This window comes from Gambusia affinis, linkage group LG11 (genome assembly GCF_019740435.1).
Source record: "Gambusia affinis linkage group LG11, SWU_Gaff_1.0, whole genome shotgun sequence".
Lineage (NCBI taxonomy): Eukaryota > Metazoa > Chordata > Actinopteri > Cyprinodontiformes > Poeciliidae > Gambusia > Gambusia affinis.
The window spans coordinates 27948446-27962691 of NC_057878.1; the positions used below are offsets into that span (position 1 = coordinate 27948446).

The 14246-nt window shown below is 39.7% G+C and overlaps 1 protein-coding gene across 2 annotated transcripts in view; it reads left to right on the plus strand.

The window, feature by feature from the left end:
* Positions 1-2014: 2014 nt before the first annotated feature.
* The window catches only part of col18a1a (collagen type XVIII alpha 1 chain a), a 73908-nt gene continuing 61676 nt past the window's right edge, over positions 2015-14246 (plus strand). For both annotated transcript variants that reach the window (XM_044131211.1, XM_044131212.1), the window contains exons 1-2: positions 2015-2135; positions 2222-2295. In XM_044131211.1, coding sequence (XP_043987146.1) covers positions 2125-2135; positions 2222-2295 — 85 coding nt within the window. In that variant the 5' untranslated portion in view covers positions 2015-2124. The remainder of the gene's footprint in view (positions 2136-2221; positions 2296-14246) is intronic.

Below are 14246 nucleotides of genomic sequence, written 5' to 3' on the forward strand. Positions count from 1 at the left end.
TGCACCAAAAACAACCAATCAGAGCCAGGAGGCGGGGCTTAGCGCTGTCAATCAACTTACTGAAAACCCGTTTATCTGCCATCATCTTTGGCTATGCTAACTAATCAAATCATTAATGTTACTCTGGATTTTTGGGTTGAAATGTTCATTTCCTTCAGAGAGGCCATTTTTATTCCTGGAGGTTTTTTACTCTAAATGTCAGGCATGAATATCATCTTTGTTTTTATCGGTTTTAAAATGAAACATGTTTTTATTATTAATTTACCACTGCTTTTTGTATTAGTTTACCAATAAATTTATTTTAAAAAAAGAGCCAAATGCTAAAGGAAAAAAATGAATTCAACTCAATATAGTTTAATCAGATTCAGATACAGTTTCGAATGAAGCCTGAGATGCAGAACGACCTGAAGGCCTAAAATCTCATCAAACCAAAATAAATTTGCTGTTTTTCCTCCTGATAAATAGAAATACAAATACTGATTCAGAGGTGATTGATTTATGCTCCTCTATGATTTTATTTAGAAAGTTTTCCGGTTTATTTTCTACTTCTGTCCTCAGACAAACCAAATAAAATCCCTTTCATACCTAAATTACACCAACGAGTCCCAGATCAATCTGTCCAGGCTCAGCAGGAGGTCTGTGGTTCTGCTGGATAAATCGATATTATTGATTGCTTCTGCAGGGAAACCGATCAGATATAGAATCAAATTAAATCTGTGTATAGAACGGAGAACACCTCCGCCCTCTGCTGGCCATCTTCTGTAAGTGCAACATCCCCATTTAAAATTGTTCTGATTTATAAATTTAATACAATTATAAATACTAAAACTCCCAAATCTTACATGAAAACCTGTGTTAAACAAATATATATACCTATTATTCTTGGTATAATGAGTTAGAATACATAGAATAGTAAAAGCTCATAAACTAAATGCATATGTAAAAATGCAGAAATATAAAAATGACGTGTACTTATTGTTGTTGTTATGATAATTATTATTTTTTGCTTTTGTTGCAGCCTGTCGCTCTGCCCAGGATGAACCCACCTCTGGCCAACAGAATATGAAATTAACAACACTATTGCTAATTTATTCATTTTTAATAATGTTTTACTAAAAATAATTATCCTTTATTATTATTATTTTTAGTCAGAGTAGTATTAGTAGTATTTTCTCCTATTTATGAACATTATTTTTTACCAAGTTTATTATAAGAGTTTTATAATTAGAATTACATTTATTACTATTTTATTATTGAGTAATAATCTATATTAATGCATAAATCATATAAATGTATAATTTCTTGTTGATATTTTGTGGTAGTGGTGGTAAAACTAGTATTTCCTTTTTTACATTTTAATACTGGAAAATATTTCTATAATAATATATTATATAAATAAAACATCATCCATCCATTTTCTTCCGTTTATCAGGGGTCGGGTCGCGGGGGCAGCAGCCTGAGTAAGGAGGCCCAGACCTCCCTCTGCCCAGCCTCCTGGTCCATCCGGGGGAATCCCCAGGCGTTCCCAGAGGAACAGCGTGTCCTGGGTTTCCCCTCCTCCCAGTGGGACCTGAACTCCTCACCAGGGAGGCGTCCAGGAGGCGTCCTGAGCAGATGACCCTCAACTGGCTCCTCTCGATGTGAAGGAGCAGCGGCTCTACTCTGAGTCTCTAAGGGAGACTCCAGACACCCTGTAGAGAAAACCCTGGGGGGTCCTGGTGATCTGATCCTAAAACATTATTTTTAAATATAATACTTTTTATTATAGTAGTAGAAGCAATAATATTACTGCTGATTAATCAAAAATATAATTATTCTTATTTATTTAGTTTCATGTATTATTTCTTTATTATTTCTTTATTGGGAGGTTTTCTGTGTTCAACCTGATGGTTTCCTTTAGGACCCGGGGGAAGTCCCTGATGTGCAGGTCAGTTCCTCCTCCTCCTCCTCCTCCTCCTCCTCCTCCTCCTCCTCCTCCTCCTCATCATCATCATCATCATCATCAGCTGTTCCGGCGGGCAGCAGCGGAGCCCCGGACCCAGACTCTCTCCTCTCCGCCTTTTCCTCTCCCTCCCCTGGAGGAGTCCATGCAGCGCCCCGCACCGTCCCGCACACAGACAGAAGATGAAGATGAGGTGCTGGGTTCATGTCATTTCTGAAACTTTCTCTCTCTTTGTGTCAGAGTAAAACCTGAAAAGCTGTGAACGCGTTTTCTCCGCAGGTGTTGCTCTCGGCTGCAGCTCTTCCTCCGCTGCGTCCTGCTCCTCATCCTCCCGGCTGCGTCGCAGTGGTCAGGTAGGAAAACCTGCGGCTGCCACCGCGTTTCCACCGCAAACCTGCGCAGACAGATAAACTAACTCATTTATGCAAAATTGTTGGAAAATTAAATGCAAACAATCAGTTTAAACGTTTAAAAGTTTGCAGGATTTTCTTCTTCTTCGTTTTTGCAAACCCCCGCCCCCCAATCGTGCATCTGCCTCAGACTTTTAGGGTAAAATATGATTAATTATTGACCAGATTTTACTCAAATCTAAGCTTGAATGTTTGGAAGATTTTTTTCTGTCCATATTTGTTTGGTATTTTTTCTTTCTTGCTGTTCTGAATCCTTCATCCTGATCGCTGGAAATCCACCTTAGGAAATGTTTTGTAACAGATGATGTTTAATATTTGGTTGGCTCTTCCCGCGTTTCCCTTACAAAAGTGCGCAAAACTTTGTCAATACTGCGCTAATACCTGCATCTTCATTAGAATGTCCATAAAACTGTCAATATCACGGTTACATAGCATTTGTTTCCAAACTGTGACAATGTTCTACTAATGTCGGAAAAACACAATTTTACTATTGAGGTGTTTCCATTAAGTAATAAACGCAGTAAAAATCACAGGAATACTTTGTTCACCATTAAAAAGTAATTCTGCGCCATCACCTTCCTACCACTTCCCGTCGTTTCCGCTGTAGTAACATCCTGTTGATGTAGTAACAGGATTCATACAATTGAATTAAATTAAGTTAAATTCGGATTGAACTGAACTGAATCAATTTTAACACAGTGACCCCTCACCTTTCACACCTCGCTGAGTTTTTTGTGCAGTTTTTTACAGTGCATTGTGTTCTGCGTCCTGATTGGCTAAACAGTCTCCGCGCTTCTTCTCTACATAATAATAACTTTACAGCTTGGTAAATTTATTTTTACCTAGAAGAACAAAGAGCGACAACAAATACCAATAACTCTGTTCTCTTGAAAAAACTCTCCTGCACCTCAGGCTTCAGAAGAAAAAGACAGTAGAGAGTGAAGTCAGGCTGCAGCGTCACAGTCAGAGGAACAGAGAAATACAGTCACAATCTGTCCTACTGTACTTCATATTGATGATTAAAGGATTATTTTACTGTAGTTATTTGTAAGAAAGTGTTCTATTTGTTAAAAAAATGTTTGGTCCTGAAAACAGTTTTTGTTCTTTACGTACAGTATTTAATTATGCTGTATAATAATTGTAAGAAATAAAGGGAACTACTTCATGGATTTCTCCTGTCACGGGTTCTTTTTGGAACGAAACCCCCCGAAAAACGAGGGTTCACTGTACAACCGAAAACCCTCATCTTAGCGCCAAAACTTTTTATTGGGAAACAAAGGTTTTTTTTTAAAGAATATTGGCATGTTTATTTTCCCATATATCAAATTTCGCAATTGTATGTTCAATGGAAATGCAGCTCCTGATCACTTAAGGATCCAGAAGAGGATTTGTTGTGGAAACCACATTAAACCTGCATGCTTTGAATCTTCACCTCTTTTAAACTGTGGAGTGTTTCCCTGCGGTTTGGTTGGGATCTGGTGGACAATCGGCCCACAGGAAGACCAGCAGCTCTGACTCAGTGTTTCCCATTGCTAAGCTGGGTCAGGAATCCCTATTGTCATGTGATCTTTGACATGCGCCCAGCGGGACGCCGCCGGGGGAGGGGAGCGGCTGCGACGGACCCCAACCGTGCCATTTAACGGCCCGCTGTCCTCTCCTTTCTGGGCCAGCGGGACGGACGTTGGAAAACAAAACAGAAAAAGAGGGAAACTCTGCTGGACTTTATCTGCTAATCATGGATGAAAACTTGAGTTTTAAAAAGTTTGCATTGTTCTAATGGAGCCTGAAGCTGCAAATCCTTCACAAAATGTGTAATTAGGGAAGAAACAAAAAGCCACCCCATCTGGTCAGGGATAAAGTCTGATTTCCTGCACCAGTTCTGTTCACCCAGTGAACCTTGTGATGTTTAATTCCTGGATTTTCTAGTCATTAAACCTGCTTACGCATAATCTTCCTCCCTGGAAGTGTCTCAAGTCCCATCGAGGGTTTGTCTTGTCGTATTGTGTCAGCTGCCGCCGTTTAGAGAGTTAATTAGACTGAAGCTAAGTAGATGTTTGCAGACTGACAGTGGGCTTATTGTGGCTGTAAGCCTGCATTTCTGGGTGGGAGGAACATTAAATGTCCAGTTTAGGTGTGGATCTGATGACTGACCACCCAGATCTCACACAGATATGATGGTGGACGATCATCTGAAGGTGGAAGTGTAGAACATTTGCATGAATCTGAGTCTTTATCTGAGCTCCAGGTCTTTGGATCCATCTTTAGACCAACATGATGGCAGCACTAGATCAGGTTTGGTGCTCCAAATTGGTCCCAGCGCTGCCATCATGTTATTACATCACTAAATGTCTCTCCTGATATGTCATTTAAACACCCCCTGAAAAACATGAAGGATTTTTGCAGAGTTCTGCAGTCCAGTTAGCTGCGAGCTAACCAGGTTTCCACCCAGATGTTTGACTATTCACTCTTTCCATCACAATAATCCTTTACAGATTATCAGTCAGATTTAAGTCAGGGCTGTCTGGGCCCATTCAAAACGATACCTCCAGAGGAGCTCATTTTTTAGCTTAGCTCTTTAGCTAACTTTCAAAACAGTTACCACACTTAGCTTCCCCTAAATCAAATTTACTTGACTGCTTTGTGAACTTTCAGTTGAATAAAATTCTACTTTTGTGGTGAAATTTTGGATACCAACCATTTACTCCTCACATTCTTTAATGTTAGCGTTAGTTGAACACCATGCTGATATCGCACTTTAGCATTTTCACTAACTTTGAAAAAGTTTAGCGCATTTAGCTTCCCTTAAATTTTTCCAGACAAGTTCTAAAACACAAATTCACTGAATTCTTTCATGAACTTCATTTGAATTGATTTTGATATTTGTGTTGAAAGTTTGGATATCGACAGTTTACTCACTCACACCATTTAGCAATAGCGTAGGCTAAATACCACGTAGATATCGCGCCTTAGCACTTTTACTAACTTTAAAAACATCTAGCACACTTTGCTTCCCCTAAAGTCTTTCAAAGTCAAATATAATTTAAATTCAAGTTAGCACTTATGTGCTAGCATTCTCAAACTATGTTGATGTTAGCAAACATTAGCAGAACTAATGCTTATGATTCAAGCATTAGAGTCAGCACGGCTAACTTTTGAGCTAGCAGAGCCGAAGGGTTTGTTGCTTCCAATCAGGATAAACATGTTGGTGAAATTATGTGGTTATTTTAAGCCTAAATCTGCTGAGGGAATGAATAATTTGGGGTTTTCTGAGATCCAAGTAGAGTTCAGAGAGCAAAGAAGAGTTTCGAACCGTAAAGGAAGGAGTAAGTTTCGCGTTTTCCTAAGAGCTCTGAGTACCAAATTCAGCCCATCTGTAATGCATAGAAAGACTTGTATGTCAACATCCAGGTCATTCATTGAAAACACACGACCCAGTTAGCATTACATTGTTAGCACACCTGGAAACGTGAGGTAGAAACAGCTGCCTTTGGTTTAGTCTAGCTGGTTTTCATCTTTGGAAATGCAGATGTAGGTGAATCTGGAAATCTCTAGGAAGACGTTATATTTTCTCAGATCACTTTCCTCCCACATGAAGAAACCCCCAAAATCTGTCACTGAAAAGGTTAAATATATGAATTTTAGCTGTTAGTGGAGTATGACTTCACACAAGGCTTTTGTTAAGTCTCCTACACAGAAAGGAACACTCCCAACCCTGACCTGCTTCAATATGACTGCATGAAAAAAACCTCCACATGTACTCACACTCATGTTTTCATCCACTTATGGTTTTCACAGAATTTCTATAAAACTAGAAAAACATTCAGTAGATTAATGTTCAAAAATATCCAAAATGAAAAGTTGTAACAAGTCAAACCACCTAAGTTTCTTACATCTTCATTGATTTTTCCATTGTTCTGTCTGCTGGTGATCTAATAAATTCTGTGAAATAGATAATTTATAATCGATAATTGTGAGTCTAGGGAGAAGGTTTAGGCTTATTTGGAGGAACATATTTGAACCTGTATGATTTTGACTGTGGATTAGAAAAAATTTAATTAAAAAACAAAGAAAACAGTTTTAGTTGTTTGCATATCAATTAGGGGTAGGAATATTTTTTTCCTCACTCACAATTTGATTCAAAAAGATTATTTGTGATGATTTCTGCTTTAATCAGTTGGAAAGGTTCCTCATGATCTCCTCCAGTCTGCTTTGTGAGGTAGAATTACAAACTGAGACATTAAGGTGTCACGTTTATTAAATTTTAAATATTAAACCATAGATAGATGGAATTATTCCCTCCCTGCATCCTCCATTTTGTTGTAACGAAGTGTCACGTAGAGAGCTCTTCAACAACGTTGCATTTTCCATCCAGAATTTTTTTGTCATTTTACAGCATTTGTAATTGTAAAAAAAAAATTGCATAATTTGTCACCAAATCATAAAAACATTATTGTCTCTTCCGGATACAAACACCAGATAGCAAACCATCAGTGTCGCCCTCCAAATGTATTTCTACAAAGACATTCAGGGATTTTTTTTCTCTTGCGTTGCATTAATGTTGTGGTCAGTGACATCTTGGACACCTGAAAGCGCTGCTGAGGTTTTTCAATGTATTATAATATGTTGTTAGTGAGATATTTTAAGTTTTATATCTTTTTCTTTAGGATACAAATGCACCACAAACTCTCTTTCCATTCCTTCTAAGACATAAACAAAAACTTTCTGTGAGAAGGAAAGAAAAAGTAAAAATACATTCAAACTATTTGGACTATTTTGGGACAGTTTTAATTGTTTTTTGTGTTTTTAGTCTGAATGGTTAATAAAGGGACGTTTTCATAGGCATCTCAACCTCACACAAACAAAACATGAAGTTAACAGCTCGGTTTTCAACCAGTTTCTGCACCAAAGAGTTAAGAATGTATAAACACGTTTTCAGTGAGGCTCCTTAAATGTGAACATATAATTTTAAATAGATATTTGCTGTTGTTATGGCTGTATGCAAAATACTGCTGATTTATTGCGAGTTAACGCAAGTTTTGTGCATTTCTGCTTAAAACGTGGCAACAAACTTCTGACCAATCCCAACGCGGCTTACTGAACTCAGTACCGGACTCTGTGACGTCGCTCTGCTTCGCTGTAGCTTAGCTCCAATATTTGCGGTGTTTCCGAGGTGATCAATCGTCATTTAAAAATTTTTCGCACAGTAAAGCACATGTACACCTCGGTTTTTTCGGGAATTTGGTAAAAATCAAAAAGAGTCCAAATGTTTACCTTAAACGGAGACGGGACCGGCTGAATCTCTGACTTTTGTAGTTTCTTCCGCGCATGCGTTCGCTCCAGTTCCGTCTCCATGACGACGGAGAACGTTGTATCAGACAGCGGATTTGCTTTATTTTGACTTTTTTTTTTAACATTGATTTTGGGACGTTTTTAATCGCTTCTGAGTGAACATAGAGTTGAACTCGTGTCTGTATTTGTCCTGCCTTCGTTTTGAAAGCTGCTGACAGCTGTTATTTGTATTTCACGTTCGCGCTGCCCTCAGATGTCCTCGATGTCCAAATGTTGGGTTGACGGCTGCAAAATACAGAGGAACTGGGTAATTACTGGCTGTGCACTGAAAGAAGAGGATTTGTCGAGCACTCGCTCCAGAACTAATGGCACCATGAGTGCCGCTTCGCCTCTCAGCACCTCTTTCCTGTTTCAGGTGAAACCTTTACTTATTTGCTCGTCTTTCCCAGGTAATCCAGGTAACACTCAGCACAAGGTGTGAAGCTCTGCAAATTACAGGACTCTACTGTATATACATGTTTTCTATTCAGTTCTGCAGATCTGTGTTGACTGATCTGAGTTTTTACTTTGTTTCGTCCATCTTAGTGGTATTTTGTGTTTTTGTCCGACTCCTCCTCCTTCCTAAACCAAACCGTCTTATTAACTCTGCCTTGTTTCTTCACTTGTTATTCGCAGCAGAAGAATCTGAAATGACATGTATTGATGAATAAGTCGTATTTACTGGTATTGGTGAAGGTTAGTTTAGGTTGTGGAGTGTCTGCTCACAGTTAACCAAGGAAACAGTTAGTCTGATTTTTACCACCCAGGCTCAATAAAAGCCAACAGTGTGAAGACCCTTTTGATTTTAGTGGTTTTAATTAAATGTACCCTTTCGTAAATTGTTTATAAACAGAAATTTTGCGTCAGGAGAGAATAAAGACAACTTTTTTTTTTTTTTTTTACCTGCCATCTGTAGCAGCACTGCTGCAGTAGAAAAACTCTTAACTAAATGAAACCTGGAGATGATTATTAATTTAGTGCAATGGAAAATAAGGCAGAAAAACCGTTGAAGAACAACTCAGACCCACTCAGAATGTTTTTTTCCTGGCTCCGTGTTGGCTACACTACACACAGACTCGTTGCCATAGCAACTGATAACGCCGTGACATTTATCAGGATTCAACCCTGAAAAACATTCTAACATTTCCCACACAAAGAACAGAACATTCAATTCATTACAGTTTTAGGTTTTCAGGCTTGATGTTCATTATGTGATTATTAATAAATGATTGCTGTGGTAGATTAGCTACCGCTGCTATTAGCTAAGCTAACATAGCGGTGGTTGATTAGCTAATGTAAGCACCTGCTTTACTGATGATTTGTTAGTCACCTTTTTTTTATTTTGTTAACTGAAAACAAACAAAATTCTGCAGCGCATCTACATGTTAAAGTTTTCAAAGTCAAGCTAGCATAAATTAACTACATGCCTCTCCCTCCATATATATATATATTTTTTTTAATTAAAACTTTTTTCTGGCTTTATTAGTTGTTGTAGTAGCAAAGCTCTGTCCCTCCTTCTTTTACATAGCACCTTATGTTGACAACGTAGCAGCTAAAACCAGTGCTAGTCGTTGCCAGTGAGCCACTTTTTGCGCTCCAGCAGGGAGATGCAGGATGGGATCTAGCGCGAATGACGCGACGTTGCAAGGGGTCTATAGAAACATAAGTTTTATTGGAATTGGTATGTTTCCATTAAGCAAATTATTTTCAGAATTTTGCGCAATTCTATGTCCAATGGAAACCCAGCTGGTGTTTTCTTAACTTGGTCAACATAAATCAGGAATGGAAAACGAGTCGACTGGTCATTATTGGGTTTGTTGTGGCTAGCAGCTGTTGCACAAGTTAAAGATCTTTCTCTCCAGTTTTTATGGCACAAAATAGAGAATTCATTAGATGTAAAGCAGGGCACACTTTTCCTCCGGGTGGTCAGCTCGTCTGCTGCCTTCAGTCTGGATGGGAACTGGTTTCCATGACCACCAGGTGCAGATTATTCCCCCACAAAGCAGCGTTTGGCTGAAGCGGGGGAAACCGGATCTGTGTACCTGGCACTTTGTCCCGGTCTTCAGCTTCAGGTCGTGTTCACTAGTCTTCTTTGACAACCTGCTGAACACAAAGGGACATGAAACCAGAGACCCTCTCCCCCCATCCCATCAACTCCCACCTTCACTCCATATTTTCCTTCTCCGGTTCTAGGAAATGTATACCATCAGCTTTTCACTCTCCATGATTTATGGCCGATGCCAACACTATATAGACTGCTTTATGTCTCTACTGGTGAAGTGATCCTTTTAGTATTATCAAAAAGATGCAAACGGTGTTAAACCCAAGCACCAGCTACCACCCATTTCCCCTTTTTAATGAATGAATGGACCATTCAGCATTTCACGAGGCCCCTCTCGGGAATGCCATTGTGCATTTTGAACCTCACTTTGCAGTTATATCCCTCTTTTTTTGCTCTCCACGTCTGCTTATCTTCTGATTGACTCTCATGATGTGTGCGCCGCTTTTCAGGGCATCCTTGAATTCCACTCATTCACCCGTCCTTCAAGAGCGGCCGTCCCGTCTCTGGAGGCACTTACCCTCACAAATCTCACACCATGGGGGTGTGAACTGAGGAGAATCCTATGGGACAGGGAGATTACCACCCATGCCACAGATCTTGTGACAAAAGGGGGATTTTGCTGAGTCCGGGACTTTGGTTTGGGTTTTTTTCACCGTAAGGAGGAGGCTGGAAGGGAAGCCTCCAGGTGCGTTTAGTTTGGACGAGTTAAGCTTTAAAAGCCAAAGAACGGAGAAAAGACTCCGACAGGGACTCTAGATGTTGCTGCTTGCTTCTACAAAAACAAATAATTTGGTTCCTTATAGATGTGAAATGTGAATCTGGAGGACAGTTAAAATCAATTCACTGATGTCATCACATGATGAAGATGCAGCATTTTGTTTCCCTTTTCAACATCAACCCCAAGTTGAACTATTTCATAGAGTTTTGTGCCAACTGTTGTCTGATTGGTCAGAAGTTTGTTGCCATGTTTCATGCAGAAATGTGCTCGGACTTCAACTAGTCCATTTTTGTATTTTCAGGCATCTTGAATGCAAAATGTTTATCTGACGTGGTGAGAAATTATGTACATTGTTTAAGATTCATCAGTAAATAACTACAAAGACTATCAAATGGAAATTTCAACCTTGGCGTCCATAAGGGAGTTTGCAGAAAGGTTGCACTCGCTACGTGACGCTTCGCTAAAACAAAGTGGAGGATGCAGGGAAGGAGTAATTCCATCTAAACATGGATTGATATCTAAAATTGAATGGATGTGAAACTTTAATGTCTCGATTTGTCATCCTGCCCTACGAAGCCGACTGGAGGAGATCACGAGGATCCATTGCACACTGAGATCAAAGCAGAAATCGTTATGAAAAAAATTATTTTGAATCAAATTTTGGCCCCAGGAATTGGAATCAAATTGTGAGAAAGTAAAAGTTTCCCACTCTGCTATATTTACATTTCACTGCTGAAAGTAAAACTCTTTGGACTCTTTCCCTTATTTTTCCAAGATGTTTCTTCAACACAAACAACAAAACCTGTCTGCTCTGGTTTTGACATTTCGCTCCAATAGTCGCTTCTTTAACCGGCTTTTATATCCATATATAGTAGAATTATATCACTTGTATAATTTCCACTACATAACGACGAAGACGGATGAAAATTGCCACCTTGTCGTCCACAGAGGAGAACGTTAGGGTATTGTAGCAAAACAGTGGAAATGAGTGAGCTACACACTGAAGTTGGTGTTGTGTGAGAATACGAAGGTACGGCGACCACATGACCACGTCGACTGTTTGATGAAGTTTGGGAAAGACTGAAGACTCCCACGTTTGTCCTCCTGTCCCTCTAATCCAAATGGATACCAGCAAGTTAGATGGGTTTGTTGGGAGTCCAACCCGTTTCTTCACCACGGTTTAGCTTAGCTTCACCAGGTTGTTCACAGACGGAGCGCCGGGCGCCTGAATGCTTCACACACTGACGTTGTTCAGGTCCAGGTGGTTCAGTGCCATCAGAATTAGAGACGGGAAAGATTGTAGACCGTAAACATCTAGAGGTGCTTAAAAACATTTGTAAGGCTTTCGGTCCAAACTGCCATTATTGGCAGGATTTGGCTTCCTCACTCACCACTTGATTGGCTGAAACAACAGTAGGCACCATGTTTTTGGGAAAAAGTAGTTTATAGGCGTATTATTTGGGTTGTGTAAAATCTTTATAACCTCTGGGCTTCTGTGAATGTTTTCTCCACAAGCTGTGAAAGAATGTTTTTCCCAGGAGAAATTTCTTCTTTTTGTCACGTAAGAAGGTTTTGGATCATAAAATAAATTGTTATATCAGACATAGATAACTTGAGTAAACACAAGAAGCGGTTTTCAAATGATGAAAAGCTTTTTAGGTCACAAAAAAATTGAGCAATTTTATTTAAGTTTAGCCAAACTTGGGTTTCTTAATGGATGAACTGCAGATATAAGAAAGTATTGAAATAGTATGTCTGATATAATACAAAATAGTTTGAACCCATTTGTAATGTAAATTCAATAATTATATACATTTTAATCAACTTTAAATATTAATGACATGTGAAAATAAGTATTGAATGTCAGTTTGGGACCAGATCAAATGTTATGGGACTATAGAAGAGGATATTCCACGTGTTCATGGGAAACTAATTTACCACAGTTGATGAATCTCTACCAGGAATCCACCAGGAGAACACACAGTCCAATGTTTGGAGTGGCCTAGCCAAAGCCTGGACTTCAATCCAGTTAAGATGCTGTAGTTTGATGCTAACCAACACTTCACCACTCAAAACCCTCCAACATGGCTGGTCCACTCATCGCTGTCCTCTCTAGGGTTTGTAGCTTGACCGTTAGCTTACGTCCTCCTGACGTGTTGCTGAACATCACGATAAAATATTTCTACTTTGGTCTAATATGACTAAAGGTCTCATTCCAGAAGTCGTGTTTTGTTCAGATGCAGCCATAAATCATTCGATCTTGTTGGTTTTAGAGAGACACGACTTTCCAAATAGCCATACCTGTTCAGTGTTTGTCTAATTGTCCTGAATGAACTTTGACCTTTAACCTGCTAACTGAAGCTTGTAAAGTCTGAGATGAAGCTCCAGTCCTGGGAAGACCTGCAGCTTTCTGGACCGTTTTCCTCTTGAGGATAATCTTTCTCTCTGAATGATGATGGACTTTAGACAGATTGGAGTTGGTTTAATTTTCCAGATCAGTTTTTGTTTGTTAACATCTTACACTGATATTAAGCTGAATGAAAACTAAGCACAGGTTTTGTTGCATTAGTGAAACTGTTGTTTATGATTGGCGTTTTAGCGTTAGCTTAGCCCACCACCCATGAGTCTTGCAGGTGTATTTTGGTGTCATTGAAGGCTGTTTCAATATTAATATTTCAGCTTTCACCAACTCATTCAACATCCCCTCTTATCTAATGCATTTTACAGCCTTTCTATGTATTTCTGCTCTGATTTGTTGCTCGTTTCTGAAAGAAAAACTCCAGTAGTTTTCACTTCTCATGCCTCATTTGTGGGAAGAAATATCCAGCGATTGCACATCTCAGTCTGTATTTCTTGGTAGCTTGAAGGCTCTCCGCCCCCACAGCAGAAATTAGCAAGTATTAGTGGAAAAATGTCTAACGGGAGGCCAGGATTGCAAAAGTTGGTGAGGCTTTTAGTGGATTAAGCCGCTGGGCTCTGCTGAGCTGCAGGATCCAGGAAAAAGGAAAAGGTCACTTTTTTCTTCATCAACACATTTAGTTGCAGCTGTAAAACTGACAGCAGTACAGATGACCTAATTACCTAATTATCTATTCTTTCATCTCTTATGCTGCCTTCAGATGCATTTTAAAAACCAGTCAGACTCATTACTCTCTCCAGTTTAATCCCAATCACATGGATTATAAACGCCGTTGGTTTGCCGAGGCTGAAGCGGAGTTACACCGTGACCTCTGCCATTTTCTTTTTTTCCCCGAGTTGAAGTGGCCAGTCTGGGAACAATAACCGCTGGCACCCTGGGCTCTGCTAATTGAGGGCCCTGATATTGTCTGGCGGATGAAAGCCTTCTTTGTGGTATCTCCCGATCTGCTGTATCACCCCGCGGCCGCCGATAGCCGCGGCAGCCATGACGCCATCCCCCTCCAAGCGCCATCTGCATTCTTTGTCGGGGATTTAAGTGTCAATTGAAGGTGAGGTGTAATATTTCCCAAACGACTGGAGGAATGTTCCAGTTGGACGTAAAGATTTGCTCTTGAACATGACTGAAAGATGAATTCTGCAGCAGGAATGGACTGAGATTAATCTTGGTTTGAATCCATACGCAGGTGCGCAGGTAGCAGTATTTTCTCCCCTGATTACAAAGTCCCAGGCCTGTAAAGGCAGGCAGAGGTTTGGCATGAAGTGCGTGAAGAAATGATTTATTGAAAAGGGGAAAATCTGGAGTGAGACTCAGAAAACGGCTTTTCTGTCAAACTGGTAAAACATATCAGGTGTTTACTGCTTGGAGTG